This window comes from Larus michahellis, chromosome 2, assembly GCF_964199755.1.
Source record: "Larus michahellis chromosome 2, bLarMic1.1, whole genome shotgun sequence".
NCBI lineage: Eukaryota > Metazoa > Chordata > Aves > Charadriiformes > Laridae > Larus > Larus michahellis.
In genome coordinates, this window is record NC_133897.1 from 88154184 (window position 1) to 88180232 (window position 26049).

A 26049-nucleotide genomic window follows, 5' to 3' on the forward strand; every position below is an offset into this window, starting at 1 on the left:
GGAAGCAATGGCTGCCGCAGGGTGTATTTAGCACGGGAACAGGGGTACGGCTGACAACAGCCCCTACACAAATGGGCCGCAAACCTAAACAAGAGCTTGCCGTGGAGGTACGTACTCTTTGGAGAACACTGAACTCCGTTCGGACTCCGGTTTCCCAGCCCCGGGGCCGCCGCACCGGGACGGGACGAAGGAGGAGGAGGAGGCGGCGGCGGAGGGGGGCGGCCGGGGCGGGGCGGGGGCGCGGCAGATGGCGGCGCAGGGAGCGGCCCGGCCCCGGCTCCGCCTCTGGCCCTGCCACGGCGGGACGGGACGGGGCGGCCCCGGGCGTGGGGCAGGAGCGGGCGGCGGCGGGAGCCTCCTTCCTCCTCCTCCTCCTCCCCCTCCTCCTCCTCCTCCTCACCGCCTCCCCCGGCTCCCAGCGGCGGCTATGCGCTGCCGGGACCTCCCGGGCCAGCGGCTCTGAGGGGGCGGGCGGGCGGACAAAGGCTGCGGGCTGCTGCCGGCGATGGAGCGGCGCGGCGGCTGAGGGCGGCTCGGTGGGGCCGAGCCGAGCCGAGCCGGGCCGGGCGGCGGCACATGGTGCGCGGCTGGGGCCCGGCGCTGCGCACCCGCGGGCGGGCCGAGGGGACACCATGGACAACTTCTTGGCGGAGGTGAGCGCGCGATCTTCTTCCTCCCCCTGCCTTCCTCCTCCTCCTCCGGCGTGGGGTCGCTTTGTGGGGCGGCAGCCGGGCGGCGAGGGGCTCCCGAAAAGTGTCGTGGGCGCGTCCCCGGAGCCACCTCGGCTGGCGGGGGGTGCGGGGTGGCAGGAGCAGCCCCCTCGGGGGTCGGGGCTTCGTGAGCGGGCGGGGGCGAGCGGCTCCCAAATTACCCCAAATTATCAGCGTTTCGGCGGCACTCGAGGCCGCCCGCTCGAAGCGGAGGCTGCTGCCGCCGCTCTCCGCCGGGGAAGCTCTCGGCGCTAATTGGGGCTCATTAGAGCGGGGGTTGCCGCAGCGGGCAGGGCTGGAGGCGCCGGTGCCGCGGTTCCGCCGACCCCGGACCCCGCCGACCCCGGACCCCGCCGACCCCGGACCCCGCCGACCCCGGACCCCGCCGACCCCGGACCCCGCCGACCCCGGACCCCGCCGACGGCACCGCGGGCTGCCCGGGGGTCCGGTGCGGGTCCCTGCCCTCCCTCCTGTCCCCTCCGTCCCCCGCTGCCGGCGGGGGTCAGCCTCTGAAAGCGTGTCCCGGGGGCGGGGGGGGTCCCTCCTCGGGGCGTCCCTGCGTGGAACCTGGGGGGGGAACTTTTTCCCACCTTGAGTGGGCATATGAGGCTTCAAATGACGGAGGTTTCAGAAGCAGGGCAGTCCTTTTCTTTTAAGGTATGTTTATTAAGCGCATGCTGTTAAGTACAAACAAAATCTTCCCATACGCTGGGCAAAGTAACGAGGCTTAAGTCTTGAGAGTGGTTTGAGCTTTGCCATTATCTTGTGGATCTTGACAACTTCGTCACGTGGGGTGAGGAAGCCAAATCAAAGGCGCTTTCCTATTTACCCAGGGTATACGCTAAAAATCAAAACTTGGGTCCGCTTGTGCCTCTGGCTAAATTAGCTGAATTTTATACAATGGTATTTCACCAAATCGGTTCAGCCCGCCTAGTGTTGGTGCAGCCTTACGTGAACACAAGGTGTCCAGTATTAATGCAGCGGCTTCTGTGTTGTGTCTGGGTTGTGACTTCTGGTGGCTGACTGCACGACTGCTTTCATCGCACCCTGCGCTGAAGCAGTTGCACTGTCAGGGCTGTAAATACAGGCCAGGCATCTGTTTTACAGGGCTGTGATTAAGCTGCAAAACTGTCCTTTGCCCTCATGGAATAACTTCCCTCCTGTTACTCAGTGCTGCTGTTGATGCTTCCACAAGAAAAAATAGGTGATCTGTTTACTGGAATAGTAATTAGTCAAGTAAAAGAAGGTCATACACCTTACTGCTTGTTAGCTTTTCATTTGTCAGACAACAAAAGTTCTGTCAAGTGCAATAAGAAGGAAGAAACATAGGATTAACTTTCAAAAAGTCTGAGTTAAGTAGTAATATTATATTACTACTTTTTTTTTTCCTGTAGAGGATGTAGCCCTCGCCTTTCAAAAGCTTGCAAGCCATGAGCAATATGGTGTATTAGCCTAGCCTTGCAAAATTAGTCTGAAGAGTCATTCGCTCTGACACCAAGAGCAGTAGCGTGCCCTACATAAAGGTGAAGAAGAGAGTTAATGGTTTTGACTCCCCTATTAGCCAAAATTACTTGCCCCAGGGAAAAAGCAAGTAAATTTTGCCAGTCTGTGTTAGTATTTCAGCATGTACTTATGATAATTTGTGGTTGCTGCATGCAGACTTTGATCTTTCTTAAGAACTCTTACTCCCTTTCAACATGTTGATATTACTTTAAAAGATCAGTAAATATAGCACTTCGGCTTTAATCTGCATCCAGAGTCCCACCCATAAGTATAAACATTTTCCTTCCCTCACACCAGAGCGTATGTAAATTGCATATAGGGAGCATTAAGGCACAATAGCAGCAATGCACTGGGCCTGACCCAGCTACCACAGAAAAACGTCTGTTGAAGGCACTGGATGGAGCCGTTAGCTGGGTAATTTGATTTGTGCAAGGCAGACATCCTGCAGCTGCTCTTTATGAAAATATTTGCTGACTTTTCTGAGAGAATTATTGTTCGCCTGAAAATAAGTCGCAGGGTGCGGAAGGAAGAGGAGGCAGGATGAAGGGCACAGGTAGCAGGTCTGGTCTGCTCCGCTCCCGTTCGGCAGCGATGTGACTCCGCTGCTGTAATTGTGTTCCGGGAGAAAAGCTGGCAGGTGAGAAGGACGTATAGTGGCACTTTGTGGCTGTCATTCCTCGGCGTTAACAGAAGCCCCTGTTCACTTCACTGGAGGCAGGAGTGTGTTCAGGTCCGGCTGTTGTAGAAAAATACTGTATAACTAAAAGGTTTTAGAGAAAAAGCCCCCTGCATTGCTACCACTTCCATATTTTTCAATAGCTAGGTGCTGACTGCAGCCTGCTCTTTGTATATATGATGATGCTCACCAGAACAGGAGGAGGCAGCTGGGTAAGATGCTGCTGGAGCACCAGGACGCGTGCCTTGCAGGGAAGCTGCTCCTGTTGGGACTGGCTGTGGGATAATGCCAGGCTCCCGCTGATCAGCTGACGCTGCCCTCATCCGAGACTTAACCGGCTTTTTGACTTTTCAATCTTGCTGCCCAGTGTCCTTCCTTTGCTATTTCTTTTTTGGCTTTTATTCTTCTAGGACGAGAAGCAGTTGTATCTGTCTCCAGAGGATCCTTGATCTCCATCCCTATCCCAGTTTTCTAACTCAGCTAGTTAAAAAAAAAATATTATTATGAGTCAAGAATTAGGCTAGAAGAGTCCTTGAAACTTATACCCCCAAAATGCTTTTATTGCTGGAAGATACTAAAATAATTATAAAGTTGCACTCTAAATACAGAGCAGAAGTGTTTTTGGAGACTTATGAAAGGTATTTTAGGCTGTTGATTGATCTGTGTTAACTTCTGGTGTTTGAAAGAAGGTCAGTGGTGGAATTGTTAACTTTTTCAGTATAGTTGCATAGTTATATTTTCATATATAAAGTGTTAAAACCTGTAGAAATCCCGGAGATCCACACTCAGAATCGAAAATATGGATGTGTGCAATAGAGCCGTTTGGCTGTGCTGCTCAAAACAGCCTGGAAAAAATTGTTCCCATATGTTTTACCAACAGCGAGGGTGCCCACAAGGGAGCAGTCTCCTGTGGTAGCTGAGGTCAGACTTCTTTTTTCCAGTGAGAATGCATCCCTGCTACAAGGGGTGAGGGAAGGAGGAGAGTCATTTCAAGATGAGAAGGAACAGAAGGAAATTTTGCAGAAAAAAGGCAGGAGAGGGAAACTCAAACTGCCCCTTCAGCATCTGAAGTTCCCAAGCAGCCTTTGCCAGGGGAAGTGGGTACAGAAGTCAGGTTCATCCTCTTCCTCTTCCTCTCCCGTGGGGGGTCACTTTGCCCTCGGTACGCAGTGCGTTGCACTGAGCCACAGTTGCTGTCCGTGTCACAGGAGGGGTGTTACCACAGCTGCGGTCAGAGAGGGGTTGAGGTTGGAGGGTTCTTCTGGAGGTCATCTGGAGCAAACCTGCCCTCTGAGATGGTGCTCAGTGCATAGCGGCGGCTGCCAGGATCGATTGCCTTTGGTTGCTGCCAAACTTAAAAGACAAAGGATTATTCTGTCATCCCCCTTAATTTCCTCAACGGGAATACAAGGGGGTAGAACAACTCTGTCTGCAGCCTTGGGTCTAGCGCTTCTGGGTAGATGATGTTGAAGGAGAGCGTTATAAAAGCATCATCATTGAGGTTCCACTGATGTTTCTGTAAACATTGCACAGAGGTTTATTGGGAGCTGTGAGGTTGCCTCCATTGAGGCACAGCAGATACTCAGTGTCCACCATGCTTTTATTTTTAGCAGTACTGCTGGTACCTCAAGTTCAGAATGGTTTCCTTCATTTCTACTTTCCACAGCTGGAACATGTTTGCTTGTGTACCCTGCTTCAAGGGCAGGGCTCCCAGCATGTGTCCTGAAGGAGCAGGTGTTGAACCTCCCTCAGTGGGAAGGATACGGGGCAAAAATGAATTCTGAGGCTTTGAACTTTGCTTCAGGGAGCTGTCAGAGGAGGTGTCTGCCGAGCCTGGAAGCTCTTATTTCAGTTATGCGGCTTGCAGCACACTTTTCCTTGGTGCTCCTGTGCTGGGATGTTTGGAGGATCACTGCCTCCCAGCGCAGAGTCCTTCGTGGAGACCTTTGAGAGGTTCACCATCTCCCGCAACCAAGTGACCTTGGCCATTCTCAAGTTTCTGCTCTTAAAGTGAAAATCTGGTGATGCTAATAAATTTCTGCATCAATACACACAGATTCTGGCGGTGCTCCGCAGCATAGTGTACACATTTAGGACAGTCTCAGAAGCCTCCCAGTTTTCATTTTGAAGTGTTTTACTGATAGCACAAGTATGGGTCTGATGTTCCAGGTTGTGGTACTGGTGTAAGCTGTGTAGCGTACACCAGCAAAGTTGTGTTTCAGACCGGTGGGGCAAAACCATCATCCCATGAGCGGTGGCGTAAAGGTTACATTTCTGGAGGGCTTCTGAGCACCAAAGCCATGCCAAGAAGGAACAGTGCCTCTTCCGGCTGTTGACGTTGGCTGCGTTTTCCAAAGTTTCTGAGCTGTGACTCCTTCTCGTATTTAGATTTTTTTTAAAGCCGATGGTTGTTTTGACAGTAGTTATTTTTAGGTTAATTAAAGAGCAATATGTTTTGAATAGAAAGCGTTTCAAGGGGGCTGAAGACTACCTTACTGAGTCGGAAAGAAAAGAAAGGGGTTTTTTTTGTAGGTTTGTTTCTGTAAGTCGTGAAATTGGGTTCAGTTCATCAGTAGCACGTCATCGTAACTGCCTACTCCACGTACTTCACATGTGCCTTTCATAAGACACATTTGTGCAACTGAAGCGTAGTCATCATCGCTGGGCTGGAGCCTAGCAGCCCTGCTGGCACCATGAATATTGTAAAATGACACAAGAATTCTCTTAAAGCTGCAAAACACATAACTATTGAAATTAGCAATAGAGGTGCTACATTGTGCAGGGTCTGCGTGTGGTTTTTTAGGTATGTTCAGTCAGACTCCAACCAAAGGAGAGCTCTGAACCCACCCCCACTGTTACAGAAGTCTCGGCTGCTTCTGAGTCTTGGGGTTTTTTTTTCACCACCTGGTGACACCTCACCAAAATGCTTACTCTTTTTTTTTTTTTTTTCCAGTCTTTCCCCTGATTGTATGTTTGTGTCAGCACGTTGTGTTTAAGCTATTGTGCTCTAATCAGATTTTCTTTCTTTATATGTATTTTCATTTGGTGAACCCTGTGTATGGGTGTGAAGGTTGCAGAGCTCTTTGGCTCTTCTTTTTTTTTGATTTTTGGAGCTGTCGCACAGCCTGCTGCCCGGTGAAAGGGAATTGTGTTTGAAAGTGTGGCCAATGCCAGCTTATTTTTGAAGCCGAGTGGCACGGGCTTTTATCAGAAAGGCTCCACAGTTTCTTTTCCACGATTCTGTGGAGGCGGCAGAGGACCACTTTGCAAGAGCGAGGGAAGCAGAAAGGAAGGAGAGCTTGAGCTTTTTGTCTTCTGAAGAGTTTAGTGCACTGGTCCCATGAGTAACCTGAGAAAGCCTGTAATCTTTCAGTGCTGTTCTTGCCTGAGCGTGCTGCAAAGGATGGAAGGAAAAGCTTGAGGCCCCTCATCAATAACTGCGCTGTCGGTGATAACCACATTGTGCTTCCATTGTGGAGATTGTAGCCAAATCTTGGGTTTCAGCTTGGTAAAACCAATATAGTCTCATAAATCTGGGGGGTCTTTTGCTTTAGAAGATAGCTCAAGGAAAATTGGTAGGTCCTTGGCTCTATGCGTGGGTGCAGATGTGTGTGTATTTATATAGCGTCACTGTGTTTGCACAGAACAAATCCAGACCTAACCCCTAGCAAGTGAATAACATGCCTGCTTTTTTTTTTTTTTTGGCCCTTTTTTAAATTTTTCTTTTAATATGGGGGGTGAATATTGATGTAACTTCAAAAAAAAATTATAGCAAGAGAAAGGTCTTTTTGTGTCTCTTGGGTGGATACAGCCCCAGCGGAAGGTGCCGCAGTCTCCTGCGAGGGACAGGAGCAGCAGCTCCATCCCTTGCCTGGCCGGTGTGGTGACTGCCCGTTTGTCGCAAGTCCTGGAGGGAAGCCTGTCCTCTGGGTAGTTTGATCTCACCAACCTTTTTGGCCGCAGGGCCGGTATTTTTCCTTACTGAATCACAGTCCCCCAGCTGTGGTCAGAACCAGGAATGTAGCTTTGGGTGGAGCCCCAGTAGAAGGGCAGGAGGTAAAATGTCACCGTGAATTAAGACTTTTGCTGAGGGGAGGAAAAAAAGAATTACCAGCCTTAAGTCACTAATTGTGGCTACTTTACAAGTTTCGGGATGTGACCTCAAAACTTGGTAGATTGATTATGACTTCAGGCTTGCATGAGAGGGTCATGGCTTAGGCATTCTCATTTCTCTTGATCTTCCTGTTATTTATCATTGTGTGACATTTTAAACCATTAGTGAGACATGCGGGAGGATGGCTTCATGTCAGAGCAACAGTTCAGGGCAAGTTTTGGGTATTATTGGTTCAGATTTTGCATGGTGGCTTTTTTATTTATTTAGGATTTTTTAAGATGTCCTGTGTATATCTGAACTTTGAGCATTATCCATTGGTCATATTTCCTGTAATGCAACTTTGTTTTGGACAACCTCCTGATTAAGAAAAGTTAAGTGGATTATTACCCTTTTGGTTAGAAGTCCATTAAGTAGCTTAAACACTCCGGTCTTTTAAAGACAGGACTTCTCAAAGTTTGGATGCAGAATGGGAACTAATATTTATTACCCTCCAGATCTGCCTTGTGAAGTAAACTATATCCACACTGAAGCAGAAATTACCGCTTTGTTACATGGAAAATATGAGCATTATATTGGAAAAGTATACCGGGAAAGGTTTGTTACAACAGAAGGAATGTGTAAAGATTACTAGTATTTCTAACCGTACCTGTGAGAAGGAGGAGGATGTTAGAGGAGAACGTACTGTCCACTCCTAGACTCATTTCTGCAAAGTCAGCGATCAAGACTGTCATCTCAGGTAGGTCCCAATGTCATTCATCCTTGTTCTTGATGTCCTCAGCTCGATGGTTAGCGTAAAGCCAGGTCAGGGGGATGTCTGGTGGGTGCTCTGCAGGGAACATGTCATTCCATGGATATCAGGACTGGCCAGACCCTTTCCCACTGCAAACCAGTGACTTGACTGGGGAAGGCTGCTGAGGTGTTTCAGCTGTAAACACTTCACACCTGTGCTTGTTTTACTGATAAATGGAAATACTTGCTCTTTATTTAGGCGCTGTTTTCCTTAATGGCCAAGTGACTGTTTTTCAGTCTGGCCTGTAAAATGTTTTTCCTTATTAAATACCTTACTAGGAACAGACGCGATTTTGGTTCAGACTTGAAGCATGGCAAAAATTAGTGTTTGTTTGGTTTTACTGACCAAAGTAAACATTTCCATTTTGTGTAAACCTCTTCTGTAGAGGGGTTTAACACACAGTTTCAATATGAAATCTTGTAAGTTTTCCTAGTGAGCAATTGTGCTTAGTTATTTTTCACTAAGAAGGAGCAGCCACAGCCAGTAACCGTAAAAAAACCCAACCAAATAACAAAAAAAAAAACAACAAAAAAACCAAACCAATGAAAAAACAAGCAAACAAAAAAAAAAAACAACAAACAAACAAAAAACCCCCCAACAAAACCAAAGAGCACTCCAACCCTTTTAAGACTTTGAGGAAAACTTTTATGGTTTACTCTTTTTTATAGAAGCCTTTAAAAATGAAAAGTACTGGTCGCTTGTATGATTTTCTGAACTTGCACTGAAAATTGATATCCAATACATCTTAAGTTGGATTTCTTAGGTGTTTGAGTGGCCCTGCCCCCAGTGGGTAAATATAAGCATGTTGGAGCAAAGCCTAGATGAGGGAGTCAGTATAATACCTTTTACTGTTTCTAGCATTAATGGCACGTTGAAGGAAGACATCCTGGCAGATGGACTTTATCAGTCTCCTGTACCATCTAGGGGCCTGCCAGACTTCAGAGTTGAATAGGGTTCCCGTATTTGTATGTTAATACATTTTAGCAAATGTATATTAGCAAATACTTAAATTGCTTCAGCGGGACACTTTGCTTGGATTATGGTATCGGACTTTCTTTTCTTTGAAAGTATGTAATCTTCATCTTGTGGCGAGCCTCGCTAGAGATTTTTGAGTTCATGTTAAGCGAAGGTGAATATTGAAGAAATCAATATCTCTCTAACCCATCTCTTTTATCGGATAAATCTTTCTGCGAAATGATTTGGGTTTTGGTTTTGTTTCTTTCCACATGAGGGAAAGAGGAAGGAAGAGAGGGGAGCTCAGTAGGAGGCTCGAGGAGCCAGGCTGTGCCTTCCCTGGTGATCCTGGCTGGTGGTGTGCATGGGGTGAACGGCTGGGTTGGAGGACTCGGGAAATAAAAGGCGAAGCACGCTTTGATGTGTTAGTGTTGCCTCTTCCTATATATTCTTGGGAAACTATTCATAATCCTTTTATTATAGGTCAGTGATACAAGAGTGTGTTAATACAAGTCTCTGTTTTGTTTTGGAGCATGCCCTTATGGGAGATGCCGTAAGGATACCTTAGCAGGGGAAAATGTTTGGTTGTTGCTTTTTCGCCTGGGGGCAAAACCACATTCCCACCCTGAGCAAGATTACCCAAGGGTTTTTTACCATGGGATGTCTGCCTCTATACTGGGGTAGTCATTAAAAGTACTGAGGGTTTTGGGGGTGGTTTTTCATGTTCTTAACTTCTTGACGTGGTAACGCCGGCAGAGTGGCACCTCGCTGCCCAAGGCTGCCATCACAGTCTCAAAGTCAGGATTGATTTTGGTGCCTGTAGTGTACCTGGGGTAGGGACCTGAGGCTCAAGTGGTTGATGAGTGCTATCATTAACTCCAGCTGGAATTACAAAGCTGAGTCTTTCTGAAAGCTGTCATCAAAGTTAACAACCCCAAGCCCCTTGGCCCTCTTTCTCCCTCTTGCTCTTACAGACCTTCAAAAGGTTTTAGAAAACTCGTTTTGATGAACTTCACAGCATCTGGAGAAAACATTTCTGTAGTTCTTGAAACGATGTTGGACTGTCAAAACGGTGCTACTGGCGAAGCCTTGCGTGGTTTTGATGTTGTGCGCTGCGTGTGTCTACTCTCTTTCTTCCCGACCTTGCTAACAGAAATTAGGGGGATTTCTCTGGAAATATTCTCACGCCTCCCCTCTGCATTCAGCCAGACTGGCCCCGGTTTTGGGGACAGAAGATAAGAGAAGTTTATTCCTTGTTTTGAAGAAATATTGATGTTTATAGCGTTAACGGAAAAGGATTATTTGGTCCTATTTTAGTTGCTGTTGTTTAGTGCGCCATTAAAATGTTTACTCAGATGAAGTTAAATATATTTGTCAAGAGAATGGGATTGTTTTTCTCATGATGGTGTTTATCCTGAGGAAAAGTCAAATCCCTTTGTTTAATGTACCCATCTGGTTTACAGAAGCAGCGGAGATCATTTCTATTTGGCCATTTTAGCGGGTCAAAACCCAGCTGTGTATCTTGGTTAGGGTATATTTTTATTTGCTTCAGAGAGGAGCCAAGTTGGCAGGACACCGAAGTTCACATCGGGACAAGGAGTAGACGCCGATTCTGTAGGTCAGACTTCTCGCTTTGTTGGTTGTCATCGTGGTTCTCTCCCCCTTATTAAGTATAGACTGAGGTTTTGTGATTAGAGTTTATCTCCTCGTTACAGCTTTCTGGTGATGGGTACGATGGATAGGTTTGTTTGGTGTGTGCAAGCAGTTAGTATATTCCCTAGAAGAAAATGAGAGCGGTGTTTGCAGGAGGGCTTTGAAGGGTGGCATTTCCTGCTGCTTTTCAGACTGTGTACCAGGAGTGTCCGATGAAGCGAGCTCTTTGTTGTTGAAACTCCCAGAGTTGGATTCTGCCGCGTGATACTTGATAAGCTATTTCCAGGGATAAACAAACACAGCAAATCTGAAGTAGAAAATAGAATTTGTGCAGCAGCGCTGCTTTTTTCCCCCCTTGCAATTACATTTCTAATATTTTGCGCGCCAAATCTGAGAAGTTTTAACAGATGGCAGATGTGATTTTGGCATAGAGTTGTGCAGCGCCTGCAGCAAAAGGGCGATTCTCTGTTTTGTGTTAGTTTTGAGAGTCTCTACTCCCAATTTCTGTTTTTGTCGCACCGTTTCTGCCATCATTTTGCTTTGGTGATTCAGTACCTTAAATGACTACAACCCTGGTGCAGTGGTAAGCTCCCTGGGTTTTTTGTACAGAAGCCCATCAATAAGCTTAATTGTAATGTAATGAAATAGTTGTGTCAAACTTTTACTGTGTAGTTACACCGTTGTCAGTAGGATGCCTTCGTACTGTGCAGTTAAGGTGGAGAAGCCATCAGTAGCTGGTGGAGGACAGAGGGTGGTACCCAAATCTCTGCATTTTCTTGTGAGCGTCCGGTGGCCCTTGTTTGGTGGCTTGTTCTTAGCAGTCCTTACTGAGTGCAAAGGGGAAACATTGAGTTGTGGGATCCTTTTCCTTCGGATAGTGATTCAGCTTTTACTGTGTTCCAGGTGCTTCTGGAGTCGGGCAAATACAAGCTGTAATCCTGAATTTTGATTTCTTGAACTTGTGTGCTGCGTACAGAAGCACTCCTTTATACTGCTTGCAAGTATTTGGTCTGAAAAGTGCATGGTCGCTTTATGCAGCCAGAGAGGCCACAAAAGCTTTGCTGTTTTCTTGGGAATTTTGTTTTTTCTGCTGGAAGGCGTCAGTGTTTTCGGTAGACAGCATGAGCTGCGTCTGAGCTGGAGCACAGGGATGTGCCTCCTGCTCTACGTGTAGACCGGAGTCATCTCTCTCTGGGAAAGAAAAGTAGGTGCGTGTTAATCAGTGGCTAAATTGAAGGGGCAAGAAGGGCTCAAGACAGAAGAGGTCTGGACACCTGCGGCAATAGATCATGGGTCACGTCTCTGCGGGGACGGCCTGAGGCTTTCCTGGGGAGGAGGAGTAGAGGAGCCGCAGTCAGGCTCTGAGCAGGAGCAGCAGATGCTTTAGCAGGACGGCTACTCAAAGGGGTCTCCTTGTCCAATGGGATAATGATGCCTGATAGCTACTGCTTTAAAATGCATAAATTAAGCTCTTTTTTGGCTTTGCAATTCCTGTTAAAGTCAGAGAACAATCTTCTGTTGCTGTCCTGAGGCCAGCTGGAGTTTTCCTAGCTGTAGGTTTTGAGTGTGGGGTTTGTTTTTTTTTCTGGTTGGGTTTCTGGTATTACAAATGCCAACGTTTTGGAAAGTCTTGCTTTTTAGGGTTGTCTCCTTCAATCTTTTTTTTTTGTCAGTATTGAGCAATGACGTGCTTCTGGATAGTTTCACATAGGCTTATTGGAGAAATCTGGGGTTATTCTTGAGAAAGCTGCAGTAATTTATGTCCTAAAAAATAGGGCTTTGGCATTTGTTAGTACTGCTCTGTTGGTGGCAATATTATTGTAGTAAAAATTGCCATTTTTGCTTTTATTGAAATTCCTGCTTTGATTTTGTTGTCATGTGATCATCTTTCCCCCTAATTTTGTTCCAAATGATGTACTAGAGAGTAACTAGTAATCAGCAAGTTGCTCTTTCTCTGTAGAAGAGCAGTCATGGTGCTACCACTTGCACTCCAGGAAACAGTTGGATTTTTATCAGATCTTTGTAAATGTGAGAAAAGGAAGAAATCTGAAGAGATCTCTGTCAGGTAGGGCGAGAGCTTTACCCGAGACTGCGGGAGGCAGCCTGTGCTTGGGACCATTGGGAAGTCGCTCTTTACATCTTCACCTGTGGAAGGGTCTGAGAACCACCTGGAAGCTAGGATGCTCCACGTATGTGCTTTGAAGAAAGGCCGTGCTAATAAGCTGAAAGCTATGAAGCTGCTGCTTCTTTTGTGGGTGTCAATATTTATTGAGCTTGTCGATACTTTATTCTACTCCAGCTGCAATGCTGTGCTGTTGGTTCCTTTCCCTCTTGCCAATGAAGAGGAGAGGGGTGGGGAAAATAGTGCCTTGTACTCTTTGCCCATGCAGATCTACATACGATATTTCTGCCTTCTTTTTGTAATTATCTGTTGTTCCTTTCTAATGCTGATGTTTCCTAACATTCTTGTATATTGCATGTGCTTTTTTCTGTTCCTTAAATTTAAGTAAATGATTTGGTGCAGCTGGGGGAATGTCTGCATAGGAGGAAACATGTTGCAATGAGTTGCTTCAGGATTATTTAAAAGCAAAAAAAAAAATACGATTGGTTTGTATATCTGCTCCCTCTTTCTGACTTTGTAGTTGGAATGAAGTGAAACAGATTTTTTTTTTTTTTTCCTTTTCTTTGTTTATTTTTCAATGACCTGGGAAGTTTAACAGCTCAAAAGCCATACTGAGCAAAACTAATAAAAACATCTGAATAGCTGAAACTTTAAACCCTGATGGAAAGGTGGTTTGTTGAGGAGAAAAAAGGTCAGAAGTGGTAACTATTAGTGGCTATAAATAAAGAGTTACTCATTTAGGCTCTCAGACGGATAAAAGAGAGAGGTTGTTCTAGTTTTTCATCTTTACCGTGTGGTAAAAAATAAGGTATGTCATGCCCTGCCATTTTTTTAGATAGCTTTAAAAATAGCTGCACTTGTGCTGTTTTCCGCTCAAAGAAAGGTCTTCAAGTATACTCGTGTAAATGGCAAAAGCTGCTTGGCCCCAGTCTGAAATAAATACATGAATTTATAGATCATTTCACTTTCAATAAGATGTGTTCCCTGCAGGGCAGCATCTCTATTCTGTCATTACATTTACAGTTTTGATAAAATACTGGATTTTGTTCTAAACCAATATCTGTAATCGTGCGAGCAATATGGAAACAGTGTAGGGAGTAGCTAATGTGCACCTAGTGGGTCAGTAGGTCTTGTCTTTTGGCAAATAAAACCTGGGGAAGGAGCAGGCTGACTTTCTTCCTTGGCGTCACCTGGTGTGGTCGTGCGAAGGAGGCCACAGAGCAGGGAGAAGCAGTGATGTGCTGAGACTCCCCCAGGGACCCTGGAAGAGCCCTGAAGACCCTGGTCCCTCTGTGGAGTTTAGGAGCGGCTTCGGAGGGGTGGCAGGTTTTCCCAGTCTCCAGATGCTGGGATTAACCTTTTCCAGAGGGGCGCCTTCTGCAGTCTGTGTCGTTGGGTTTCTTGTACTGCGTACAGTGCTGATCCCAAAAATTGCATTTTAAAAGTCTTTACTGCAGCAGCAGCTACCTTTTACACTTAGCTTAGTGTGTTTCAGCCTCATTAAGTGAGCAGCTTGGGGGCTTGCATGAATAGCTAAATAATAATTAACCTCTCTTTGACTTCAATGCTGCGGAACTGGGACCTTTATCTTCAGACCTGGATTTCTTCCGTCGTGACCAAGCATTGACGCTTGCCGTGTCCTCTTTCCCCTTTAATGCTGAGCGCGTTTGTGGATGTGTTACACTTCTCAGGCTCCTTTGGATAGTCATAATAAAGGTGCCATGCTCCTGGGCTTATCCTCAGTCGGAAGACGTTTAGTTTTGAGCGTCCTGCTGGCTGTGTGTCCTTATGGGGCATGTTGCACAGCAGCTCTCCAGCAGCCGAGAGGGCTGTTTCAAAGGTCTCCCCGGAGCCGTGGGTAGTAGAGGCGAGGACCGTTTGTTCCCCATGGTGAGCTTTGCTTCTCTTATCAGCAGACGTTGGCAGTTCGCAAACACGCGGCTGCGATAGTGGCTTCTGGCGTGGGTAGGTTTAAAGGCACAGGAGAGTTCTAGGGTTTCGGTGATGTATAGCTAAGCTATGTGATCATGGCTAAAGATAACAAACCCAAAACAAGCAGTGGGAGAAAGTGTTGAGACTTGGGGTTCTGAAGTTTGGTGCCTTGGCTTGCATAATATCAGGATGTGTTTTCCACAGAGATTTAGCTGCTGATGTTGCTCTACTTAAGATCTCTTTACTTATTCTAGCAAGGCAGGTAATGATGAATGTGGGAAACGCAGTTCCACCTGAATTGGAGAAGAGTCGTAATGTATTTAAAATTAAGCGTGTTCTGAAATACCTTGTGGTTTTGGCCTCTAGCTGGGTACAAGTTGCTTGTCTTCCTACATCTCACAGTCCAAGCTTGCTATGGTAGAGGTTATGAACATCTAGGGAAAGATGTCCCTGACCATGGCAAGGGGAGTGTTGAACTAGATGATCTTTAAAGGTCCCTACCAAACCAGTCTATGACTCTGTGAACGCTGTCCCTGTTGGGAGTCAGGAAACCCCCAAAATTCCACTTAACAGTAACCGGTCAAAATGACTGAAATCCAGTAGGTAACGACTGCTGATCTTAGTACAAATTGCCTTTAGATAGCAGTGGCCGTGGCTCAAGTGTAGCTTCTGCAAGTCTACTCTCAGGCTTACTAAAGCACATGCTGAAGTGCCCTTCTGCATCGCTGCTGTGTCCCCCCCCAGGGGCTCACGGGGGGGTGACACAGCCCCACCTAAGCCACGCTGCCTCGTCCCCCTGTCACCCGGGAGCGCTGGTGTGGCCCCGGCAGCCGTGTCCCCGCCGGCGGTGACGAGGGCGGGAATCTCTGCCACAATCGGGTCTGTGTGCTCTCTGCACAGATGCCGCTTTGTTAACAAACGACTTGTCTAACTTACTACCGTTTTTTAACCCATCTCAGTGTCATTGTTACACTGATTTCCATGTGACTGTAGAGCTGCTTTTATTGCAGGCATGTTCCTGGAAAGCTAGAAATGAGTTTTTTATTTCTAATGATTTTTTTTTTTTTAAATTAAGCCAGTAAGCCATCTCCTCACCAATGCAGTGCATGGTGGCATGTGTTGAAGGAAGAACATTTACCACCGGTGACTTTTATAGTGGAGGCGTTCAGACTCCGGTGACTTTTAAAGTGGAGATGACTGTGAAGTTCCGTAGGAGATGTTTTGGCTTTTTAGGAAGCTGTCCTTAAGAGATGATTGGGTTTTGGGAGAGTGCAAATGCTGCTACCATATTGGCCCCCAGAAGGCTGAGTTTCAATGATGCTTCCTTTAATTTAGCAGAGAGGAAGCAGTGCAGCGTATGAAGTCAGGAGTGAAGGACTCTTGTAGTTCCAAACTCTGCTGAAGAAATTGAATTGTGTTGGGACGGGATAGGGGTAATTACGTGCCAGCCTGTGTCCTTCAGGCACCAGATGGTATCATGAGACCTGCTGTTAGGAGGGACAAAAAAAAAGTCTGAAGTTAGAGACATCGTGTGGAAAATAGATTTAAAGAAGAACCAGACATTGCACGCTCCTTGAAATGAGCGGGAAGAAGCTGCGTATAACACTATACACTGTTGTGTAAAGTAGCAACTGAGTTTTACAGGTGAGTAATGTTCAACACCTGGGGCGCAGCACCGTCCCGGTTACTCACACAGCGACCTCGGGGACAGCGGGTGTGGATGTGTCTGCGCTGGGGGTGATTCACAGCCTGCCCCTGCTCCCTCCGCAATAGTCAGGAACGGATTTGCTGGGAAACACTTCTGCTGGAAGCTTCTTTTTGCAACGGAGGGTCCGTTGAGTGGAATCACATATTTTATTTCTGTAAATGTGTCCGTAAAATATTTTTAGGCAAAAAAATAAATGGATGCAGTTTTATCTGAGGGAGAGACTTGTACAGCATGTTGGGGTAAAAAAAAAACCAACCAAACTAACTTCTTGCAAGTTGGCTGGTGATGTATATTACGTGTGGAAGTTGGATATGTTTGAGATGGGTCTTAACGTGATCTTGAGGAATTAAAATGAAGCACGTGTCTGTACTTCCATCTATGTGCCTAGATTTTGTAGTTGTCCTGTAGAAATGGGGTCTTGCTTATGTGAATACAAGGTGGGGTTTAACTAACAGGAGAAGAAAACATCGTGCAAGCATGTGTATATCTGAAAAAATACACAGAAGTTCTGACAGTCACATTTGTGCATAAACAAACATGCTCACGGCTATCTGAAGATGAACGGGAACTGAAAACGTGACCAAAACAATATTGTGTAAGTGCTCTCTTGAAAAGATCTCGGTTCAGTGATAAACAACTGCCAGAGTTCAGCTGTGCTCATCGTGTACGTGAGCAGCTAGAAATATGATGAAATTATAGTCACTTCTTCAAAACAAAGACAAGTTGATACGTGAAACAACAGGGAAGTTGTAGGAAGACCGGCCCATGAGCAAGCGGGAAGGTGATGTCATGTGAACGCTGTCGTGGGATTTGGATGATTTAAACTGCATCGCTGCATCTGCCAAAGGCTTGCAGCCCTCAACAAGTAATTCGATCTGCTTTTGCCTCGCTTCTCTAGTTGCAAAATACTACAGGATTTTCCATTTACAATGTTTATTTTTCCCTTTTCCCAGGTAGAGAGGTGTAGCGCGTAAGGCGCTCGCCCTCACCAAGCCCTTGCGCTGATGCAAAAAAAACCCAGATCTACTGCCCCTGCTGAGCAAGGGGCCAAGTTCTGGTTGACTTTCTTGGTGAAGGAGCAGGCACATTAGTCCTTGTGGTTTGCAGTATTTTCCGCTGCACACATGAAAGTAGTGTGGCGCTCCAAGGACTCAAAATTAATTTCCTTACAGGTGAGGAAGGCTCTGTTCCTCCCTGCAGAACAACGTTATGTTATATGCCGCACAGGGAGTTAAAGGCAGTATGTGCAGTAAGCACGAAGTTACTGGGTTTGAGTTTATGGCTTCTTTGAAAAGAAAATTGGTTCTATTTTAAGGTCAAGTCTTTTTGGCCGGCCAAGTCATTTTGACCAGCCAAGTAAAAGCTTGGCGGAAGATAATATGGAGCTGGCAGTGGAGGAACACACTGCCACTGCAGTACTTACTTGCAGTAAAGCTTTAAGTGGCTTTTCGTGATTCCTACTGCCCTAGCATTAAGGAGGCACCAACTTCAGCAGAACTGTTGCGTGGGGTTGGGTTTTCTGGTAATCATGAGCAAGATACTTCTCAGATGTTCTGTTGCTCTTAGACTAATGATAAGAGGCTTCTTTTTTTTCATTTTTGAAGAGTAAAAATACCATTTTGGCTAAAGCCATCTGAATAATCAGTGACATGCTTAAAAACACTCACTTTTTTGAAATGACGCTTCTGAGGGTAATTCAGTAGGGACAGGTACCCCTCTGGGTGACCAAGTTTGAGCATTTTTCCCAAAGGAGGTCTGGGCTGAAGAAGCACTCATTCCTTCTTGGGCATGCATCACGTTCACATCAGCTGAAATGAAGCACATGCTCTTTCAGGCAAAGGAGGCTTTCCTGAATCCTGTTTTGTTATACAGTAATTTGCCCATATAATGCTTCTCTTTGCACAGTTCCATGCTTCAGCATTTGTGGAAAAATTGTTTTTCAGCAGTGTTTAGGTCATTTCACTTTACTTAAGAGTTATTAAGAAAACCACTGCCCAAACCCAACAAATAGCTGTTTTGTTGACTCTTGGTGTAGTAATATGAGGAGTGACTTTATTACTAGTATGAAAAGTAGTAAAAGATCTGACTGTGTTTAGGCAAAGGAATACATTTATATTTATTTTAGGCTTGCGTTTTTTAGTGCCATAAAAAAAAAAGATTAAATATGTTTTAATAGCACTATGTCAAGCAGTCATGGAAAATTCCCAGTCTGAGCTTGTGCAGGCATTAACTAATATGAAGTCCATATACTTTGGGTTTTGGCACTTTTTTCTTTTTTTCTGTTTTTAGAGTTCTTTTTTTGTTACTATTAAAGAAAAAGCACCTCTCTGGGCAGGGAAGAATCAGTAATTTTGAGTGTTACACTTGCATTTTAATTTAGTCACCCTGCTGTTTTGACTTGGAACTTAACTGTGCAGTCACCTTCTTTATCAGTAATTTAAAGCAACATCCTTGTGATGGCAAGCCTATGAAGTCCTCCCAGGTTTCACAGACTGGGGAACTGCACCACGCTGTGGGAAGTAGATGTTTATGGAATTGTTTGGGCTGATGTTTACGGAAGAGTTGGTTGACTTAATTCACTGCTAAGTAAAACAAATTGTTGTGTAAGGGTTCGTGCTCCTGAGTGGACGTACTTTCAGAGGTAGCTAAGAGAAAGATCATGGTTCCTTGGGCTTTAGGGTCAACAAGGGTTGCTCGTGAAAGCTTGCTGTCCAGAGTGACTTGTAGCTTCCAGCATACCTTTTTGGTGGGAGGGTGATGGGGGGAGCTGGGAAAAGTGGAGCAGGGAGGGATGTGTAAACCTACTGGAGCGGTTTCCTTGCAGGAGCAAAGCATGCTTTTGTCAGGCTTGCAGTAGCTGCATGGTCTGTGTATGTTGTCTATATGCTGCCTGGTAGAGGCACATGTTAGTCTATGGGTAGCCTAAGGTATCGGGTAGTGTTTTTTGAAATACTGTCATAGAATTATAGAATAGTTTTGGTTGGAATGACCTTTAAAAGTCACCTAGTCCAACCCCCTGGAATGTTCAGGGACATCTTCAACTAGATCAGGTTACCCAGAGCCCCTCCAACCTGGCCTTCAAGGCTTCCAGGGACAGGACATCCTCTCTGAGCAACTTGCTCCAGTGTTTCACCACCCTCATTGTAAAAGAATATGACTTGAAGATGTGATTGCCAGAGTGGAAAGAGGTGCCAGCTCCTGGGTATGCTTTTGCCAGCAGCAGGATCCCTTACCCGTTGGTGCATCCCGAGCTCTCCATAAATACACTTGTGCTTCACATGCAAATATGTTTCATACCCCCTCAGTCTCCACCGTCATTTCATTATTTTCACCAGTCTTAAAGTCTGCTGGGGTTCACTTTTGAATACCTCTGTCTCAAAGCAGCTGTGTTCTTGCCGTGCCTTTCTCTGGTCTCGCATCAAGTTTTTCTAATCGGGGGAAGCACAGCTCTCCACAGCCGGCGCTTGTGGGAGCTCCTGGCTGGGGGATGTGGCTCCTACTCACAGCTGGCAGGTCTTCATGTGAAGGAAACGGGATCTCCTCCCTGGATTTAGACCAAAAAAATGGAGTTTAGCATCTCGGCCCAAGTAGGTCACACTGGTAGTAAACAGTACGGTCTGATTTCAGACCTGATCCTGGACAAATGGGAAGGAAAGTCAATCTCTGCTTCTTGCTTGAGCTAATCCCCTTGGCTAATGTGAAGAGCTTGGGTGCAAGGAGTTCCCACCTTGTCACATGAATGGTGCAACTCTGAGAGAATACAATATATAGCTAAAATCACTTGGCTGAGAAGCTCCTTTGCCCACTGAGAGGCATGCTGCTGCTCAACCCTGTTTTCATTGTTCTTTTGTGTACTGGTTGTAGCAGTCTAGAACAGAGCCTCGGCCCAGATGCATTTCCTTGTACTCCTCGTTTATCTCTGGGATAGATGTCACTTTGTCAGGTATTAATGATTTAAAGCACTTCTGTTTTGTTAAGTTCTTCTAATTGCTTTGTGGCGTAGGATTAAATCTTCTACCAACTCTGCAGTACAGTAAAATGCACATGTATGCATGCAAAATAATGTTACAGAAACAACTGCTCTGTGTTTCTGCTTTTTCTGCTCCAGCCACAAGTTGAGGTAGTCATCTTTCCTGTTAGCAATTGCCAGCTTGTAATATAAACAGGCACTGAAGAAAAAGAAATAAATAAATCGGCGCTGGAGTGATGCAGGAAACGTTCATCCCCGCCATGAAAACAAGGGTGCAGAATGGGAACGCGTCAAATCTCTAGGTGTGCCCGCGAGGGAGGAAGCGTGCCTCGCCTTTTTGTTGAAAAGTGGAGTGCAGATTTTGACCTTCATAGGAAAGACGCTACAAGCCATGAGGAAAGGTGTGTTGTACATTCTAGGGACCTGCGAGCTGCTCTGTATGACCTGCCTGGGGGATTTGTCTGTAGATGTGAGATGGGAAGTTATGTGTATGAAATTACAGGGTTCAGTCCAGCGCATGGCGTGAAAGTATCTGTGACAGGAGGAGAGGAGGGTTGCTGATATAAATACCTGCTCCGTTTCTGGGTTTTCTACTAAAGGCGTTTGTCTTCTGGCAGTTTACTGTCAAATGAATTTAAAGAGAGTAAATCTTTATTATATGTAAAATATATATGAAAAAAAATCCCAACAAAAGAAAAAATGAGTTGCTATAATGACTCAGGTGACTCGCCCTGTACATGCTTCATTTTATAGTTGCACACTTGCAGAAAAGTCAAAACACGCATGCTCATAAGAGTAGCATTACTGGAAGGAAACGCATCAGGTCAGGGAGAAGTGGACTAAGCAAAAGCAGGAGATTGCCTTTCAGGGGGCTGTGACCTTGAGGGGCTGAATATAATGAACGCAGTGTTTCAGGCTGCCTTTTTACCTTGCGACTGCTGCATACCATTGGTATTCATCAGCAGTGACGGGGCTCTGCAGTGGGAAGCCTTGCAAAGCATCACCTCGTCCCAGAGAGGAGTTTAAAGCCGATAAAGTGCAAAACTGTTCAAAGCGCATGCAAGAAATGCTGCCTTTCAGATGGACTTCATGGCTTTCTAACTTTAACTAGTAATATAAGCTTCATTGCTAAATTTGCTTTCAATATCGGTTCCCAACTCTCCTTTCTATGAAGTTCCACCTTCTGTATGCATTACGGTGGTGTAAAACGCCGCCGGTGCAGCCTGCTTTGGCATCACATAGCCTCTGGGGAAGTGGAGATTAGCCCTGATGGACAGTCTTCTGCTCGCACCATCCAACAGCTGAGTGAGAGACTCTGCTGGGATTAAATTTCTCTTCTACTACTGCATCCTCATTCTCCCTGTCCCCAAAGGTCCCTGTTTTGCTTCTGCTTTGTGGAAGTGAATTGGGTGTTTTCAAATGCTGTTGCAATTGATTTTTGTTTAAAGACATTTGATCGCAGTTTGAGAAATAGGTTACTTCTCAACCTTATAGGTTACAAGTGGCTGTTTCATACTTACTGACACTTAATGTTTGTTTCAGGGTTGGTAGGTTAGGTCCTATTTATGAGTTATTTAAGAACAGAATTAATTTTGAATTGAATAATACATTATTTAAGGTTATAGGTTTTTATCGTCCACAATTTGATGTATCCTCTTCATATTTCAAGGGGGTGGGAGGTCATTTTACGTAGAAATACAACAGTGATCAAATCTTACATGCTTTACATCTTGGTTCACGGCTGAGCTTTAACATTTGTTTGGGATCCTTTCTTGAGTTTCTGACCTGAGAATGAGGTAAAGACTTCAGTAATCATTGCAGAAGAAGGAGCTGGGAAGAGCTGCTGTTGACAGCCAGTCCTCCTGCTAACTCCAGACCCAAGAGAATTGTCCACCAAAGCCTCTGGGGGTGGTTCCTTCCAGGCATCCCAGAGTATTGATGGGGGTAGGTAGGACAAAAGAAAACAGGCCTTAGGAAGGTGTGAGAAAAGACACCTGTTTCAGGCTGTAGACAGGTGCACCAATTTCAGAGAGTCCTGTTAATATCATTTTTTCAACTGCTGTGAAAGCAAATTAATTCTAAAATAAATGGAAAGGGGAATAAACTCACTTTTTTCTATCTGTGTAGACCTGTGGGCCTCTTTACAGGACTGCTACAGAGTCTGAGGGTCACTCTAAGACTTTTTTTTTTTTTCTTTTTTCCTCCCCACCACCTTCCTGAAAATAGAGAATATGTATTTAAAAGTCTATACCCAGACTGTTCCTTTAGTTGCTTACTTCTGCCCCGTTGGTTGAATCTCCCACTAACTCTCCAGCAAACGTGCTTGCCCTGTTTCTGCATAAAACGGTAATATGTGTTACTTAGTGGGTAATCCTGCTAGGATTTAATTAAAATACTATTGCCTGCCTGCTCTTGTTTTTTTAAGTGCCTTTTGTTGCTGTATGCAAGGCAGTGAGCTGCAGGAAGTCGGAGGGCAAAAGGTGTTGGATATCATGTGCCATTAAAAAGCGCAAACGTCCGTCTGAGTGGTCCCCAAAGAAGGGAGAGATTTTGTCTTGTCTGGAGTGCATGTCCTCACGGCTCCAAGAAGGGTGCCTGCCATGGGGCTGGCCCCGTATGTGCTCTGCGAGGAGCCAGGCTGAGCTCAGCCAGTGCTCTCCGGGCACGGCGGTGGTCCCCTGTATCCCCTGCAATCCCCGAGGAGACAGGCTGAGCTCAGCAGATGCTCACCTGGCACGGCAATGGTCCCCTGCAGTCCCCGAATGCACGAGCCCTGGGCCACCAACCGCCAGTGTTTCTGCCTCGGGTATGTGGGAACAAGCCAGCGCTCTGCCCTTTAATGATAAAGCGTGCCATTATGTTCTGCTTAATTGGTTGTGTTTTCATCAGGTGTTCTCCAGACGGGCAATTTGGAGTTGCTCGGTGATTATTGTGGTTTGCAGCATGCAAATTAGTGTGGGAAGCTGGTAACGCTAGCCTTGCAAACTTAGGACTTCAGTCGTAGAATCGGCTTTTTCTGCGCTGTCCTGAAGCACGAAAGGTAAGGAAGGAGAGCACAGACAGGTGCCCTGCTGCCCTCCGTTTGTCAGAACATCCATATGTTGCTCTGGCAAAGGATCATCCCATCTTCCAAACCTGCTTGTAAGAAGCCAGGCACCACAGGAGGGGTTCGGACCCCAAGAGAGGAACTTGCTTGCATCCTGGATTTTTAAGGCTTTAAAGGGTCCATTCATTATTATTTAATTAATTTTTAAGGATGGATGGGTCCTGGGTGTGAAGTACTGGTTCCCCACCACCTCAGGTTGTTTCCTAACCCACGTTGGACTCATTCTGTGTGATGCTGCAAGCCCGATAACGTCTTCATGAGCTTCCTAAATCAGCCTCGGAGCTGCTGCTACCGAGCTGCTGCAGGCCAGAAAACCACATTTTCCTGGCTAGCTGTAGACATGGCCTGTGTTTTTCCTTCATCCAGCTTCCTGGGGCTCCTGATCCTGCCTTTGAGCTGTGGTGAGCTGCCTTGCACCCACTCCAAGGGACCACATGTGTGAGGGGTTAGCCGTTGGGCCGTCTCGGCTCTTGGAGATGGCATGGCAAAGCGATGCTTGCCCTGGGTTCAGGACACTGCCCCTGACTTATAACAGGGCATATGAACAGGGTTGAGTGGGTTCTGTTGGTGAAAGCTCTGTGGCTTACGGCAATGGGGGACCTGAGCTCCGTCTGCGAGGCCTGGTGCAGCCCAAACCTGTCACCTGCCTGTGGTCAAAGCATAGCTGGGGTTTGCTTGTCAGACTGGCTGGCTGGGCCGTCGGAAACGCAAGGCTGAAACAGTTGGTGGAAGTGTTACTGAACAGGTCCAGCAGCGCATCCTGATTTACCAACTGTCCGGTAGTTTTCATCCGTTCCTCCTGGTTACTGTATTCCATTAGGTATTAACCATAGTAAGTCCTTGTTCTACATGTGCAGGGTCCTGTTGACGTCTGTAGGACGTGGTAGTTGGGCAAAGTTAGGAAAGGGTTCTGGTGTTTGTAGAGCAAACCGCATGTAGTTTGCCAAATGAGATTGATATAAAAAAGCAACAAACAAACAAACTGAAAAAAAAACAAACCAAAAAATTCCACCTTGAAGCATGAACTAGCGATGTAAAGAAATAATTCAGTGCAATTACATACTTTAAATACTTGGGTTTCTGTGGTGAAATAGAGATATGTAGTGATGATACTGTGAAAGCAAAGCTGCAAAGAGAAATGAAGCCTGGTGAATCGCCTATTGCAAATTCAGTCTGAGGGGATCAGTAAAACTTAGGGGAAGAAGTTGTGACCTGAGATTTAAAATTCTCCTCTTTTCAATACTCAGCGTTTCTATTAGTGAAATAAATAAATGTGGGCTGAGTGGTCCCATTTTTGTCTTTTCTCTCTCCCTTTCACACTTACTTTCTGAGCCTTGGACTATAGTCTTGCTAATTCTTATGGCAACAAAGTGTAAACTGTGTCTCTCCAAAATCCTGAGTTTTAATTTTAAGAAAATAGGTAGCTTGGAAGAAGAGGAGGGCAAAAACCAAAACCACACTTTTGAAGAATGTAGTCTGGGTGGGTCGGTTTGTTTTTCGTCTTACGGCTCTGATCGTATAGTTGTTTTTTCTGCAACAATTAAGGCTGGAAGTATTTTCCCTTCTTGCCCATCCCTGCTGTAACCCAGGAAAATGATTCATGTGTAAACTGATATTTTTGACTTGCAGGGAGATGTAACCAATTTAAATAAATAAATAAATAAATAAAAACCCTGTAGTATTGTTAGACCTGGAAAAGGATCATGAAAATTGGCAATATAGAAATAAGAGCTAAAGTGGAACCTTTTGTGCTTTGATGCCAGTAACTTGCCAAGTGAAAGCTGTGATGTTATTCTTGGGAGTATTTTTTAAGTGTGCTTGTTACCTTGCGCAGTCTGCTGCTTAATATGAATTATCTTTTTCATACAAGAATCCCACTTAGCTAAAACTAAGTTTTCTTGGAATTGCCTGCTTCTTTGGCGCGGGGCGTGGGGAAAAGAAAAAGAGGAAAGAAGACCTACACTGAGCTTCCTAGAAACCAGGAATAGTCCTTGCCTTGCAAAATTCATATCCTCCTGTGTACTTTCCGGTGCAACACTGGCATTTTATCAGTAATGCTCCTTGATGCAAGAATGCTTTGATAAATACTACCAGAATAAAGTCAGATGGCTGGCAAAGAGTGGTCAATGTCAGAAAATGTGTCTTGATCAGAAATTTCGCCTGCTTTGCAAATTCAAATCAGGCTGAACCGGTATAATGTCCCTCCAGACAAGGCATATCCGTGTTTGTATAGCACAACTAGCATCTGTGGAAAAACTAGCACTCTATAGTTGTTCCATGTTTAGATTTTCTTCTAAAAAGACAGTGTCCAGGTACACTGTAGAACATTAAGAACTGAACAGTTCATTGACTAATAAGCCCAATAGTTTCATGTCTCTTGAAAGTAAGCGTTAAATGCCTCTCTTGAGGACCCACGTGTCAAAGGAATGTGTGTTTTGGTTTGGTATTTTTTTTCCACTTAATCATCTCTTAAGTACTCAAATTAAAGATGTTCCTCATAAGTAAAACGTTTTGAAATGAGACTGAACATCTACCTTTGCAAGCAGGAGTTCCCATTTTGCAAACAAGACTCTCTGTGGGCTTTGCAGGAGGTGAATGGGAAACATCTTTCAAGTTCAGTCTCAAATTTACCCTCATTTCAGAGTGGTCGGTCTCTCCTGTACCACACAACTGGTGCTCATGAGTGGCTCCCCTGGCTTTTGCTTTGCATCCTGCTCAGGCAGGAGAGGCAAGAGTATGGTGGAAGAAAATGCCAGGGTGTTTTACAGCACTTGTGAAAAATAGTTTTGAGACCATTAGCAACCTGTTGCA

General features: G+C 45.6%; 1 protein-coding gene across 1 annotated transcript in view; it reads left to right on the forward strand.

Annotated features, from left to right (window-relative positions):
* The first annotated feature begins 504 nt into the window (after positions 1 to 504).
* The window catches only part of MYO10 (myosin X), a 170160-nt gene continuing 144615 nt past the window's right edge, over positions 505 to 26049 (forward strand). The window contains exon 1 of the mRNA XM_074576167.1: positions 505 to 653. Within this exon, the coding sequence (XP_074432268.1) occupies positions 633 to 653 (21 nt within the window). The 5' untranslated portion in view covers positions 505 to 632. The remainder of the gene's footprint in view (positions 654 to 26049) is intronic.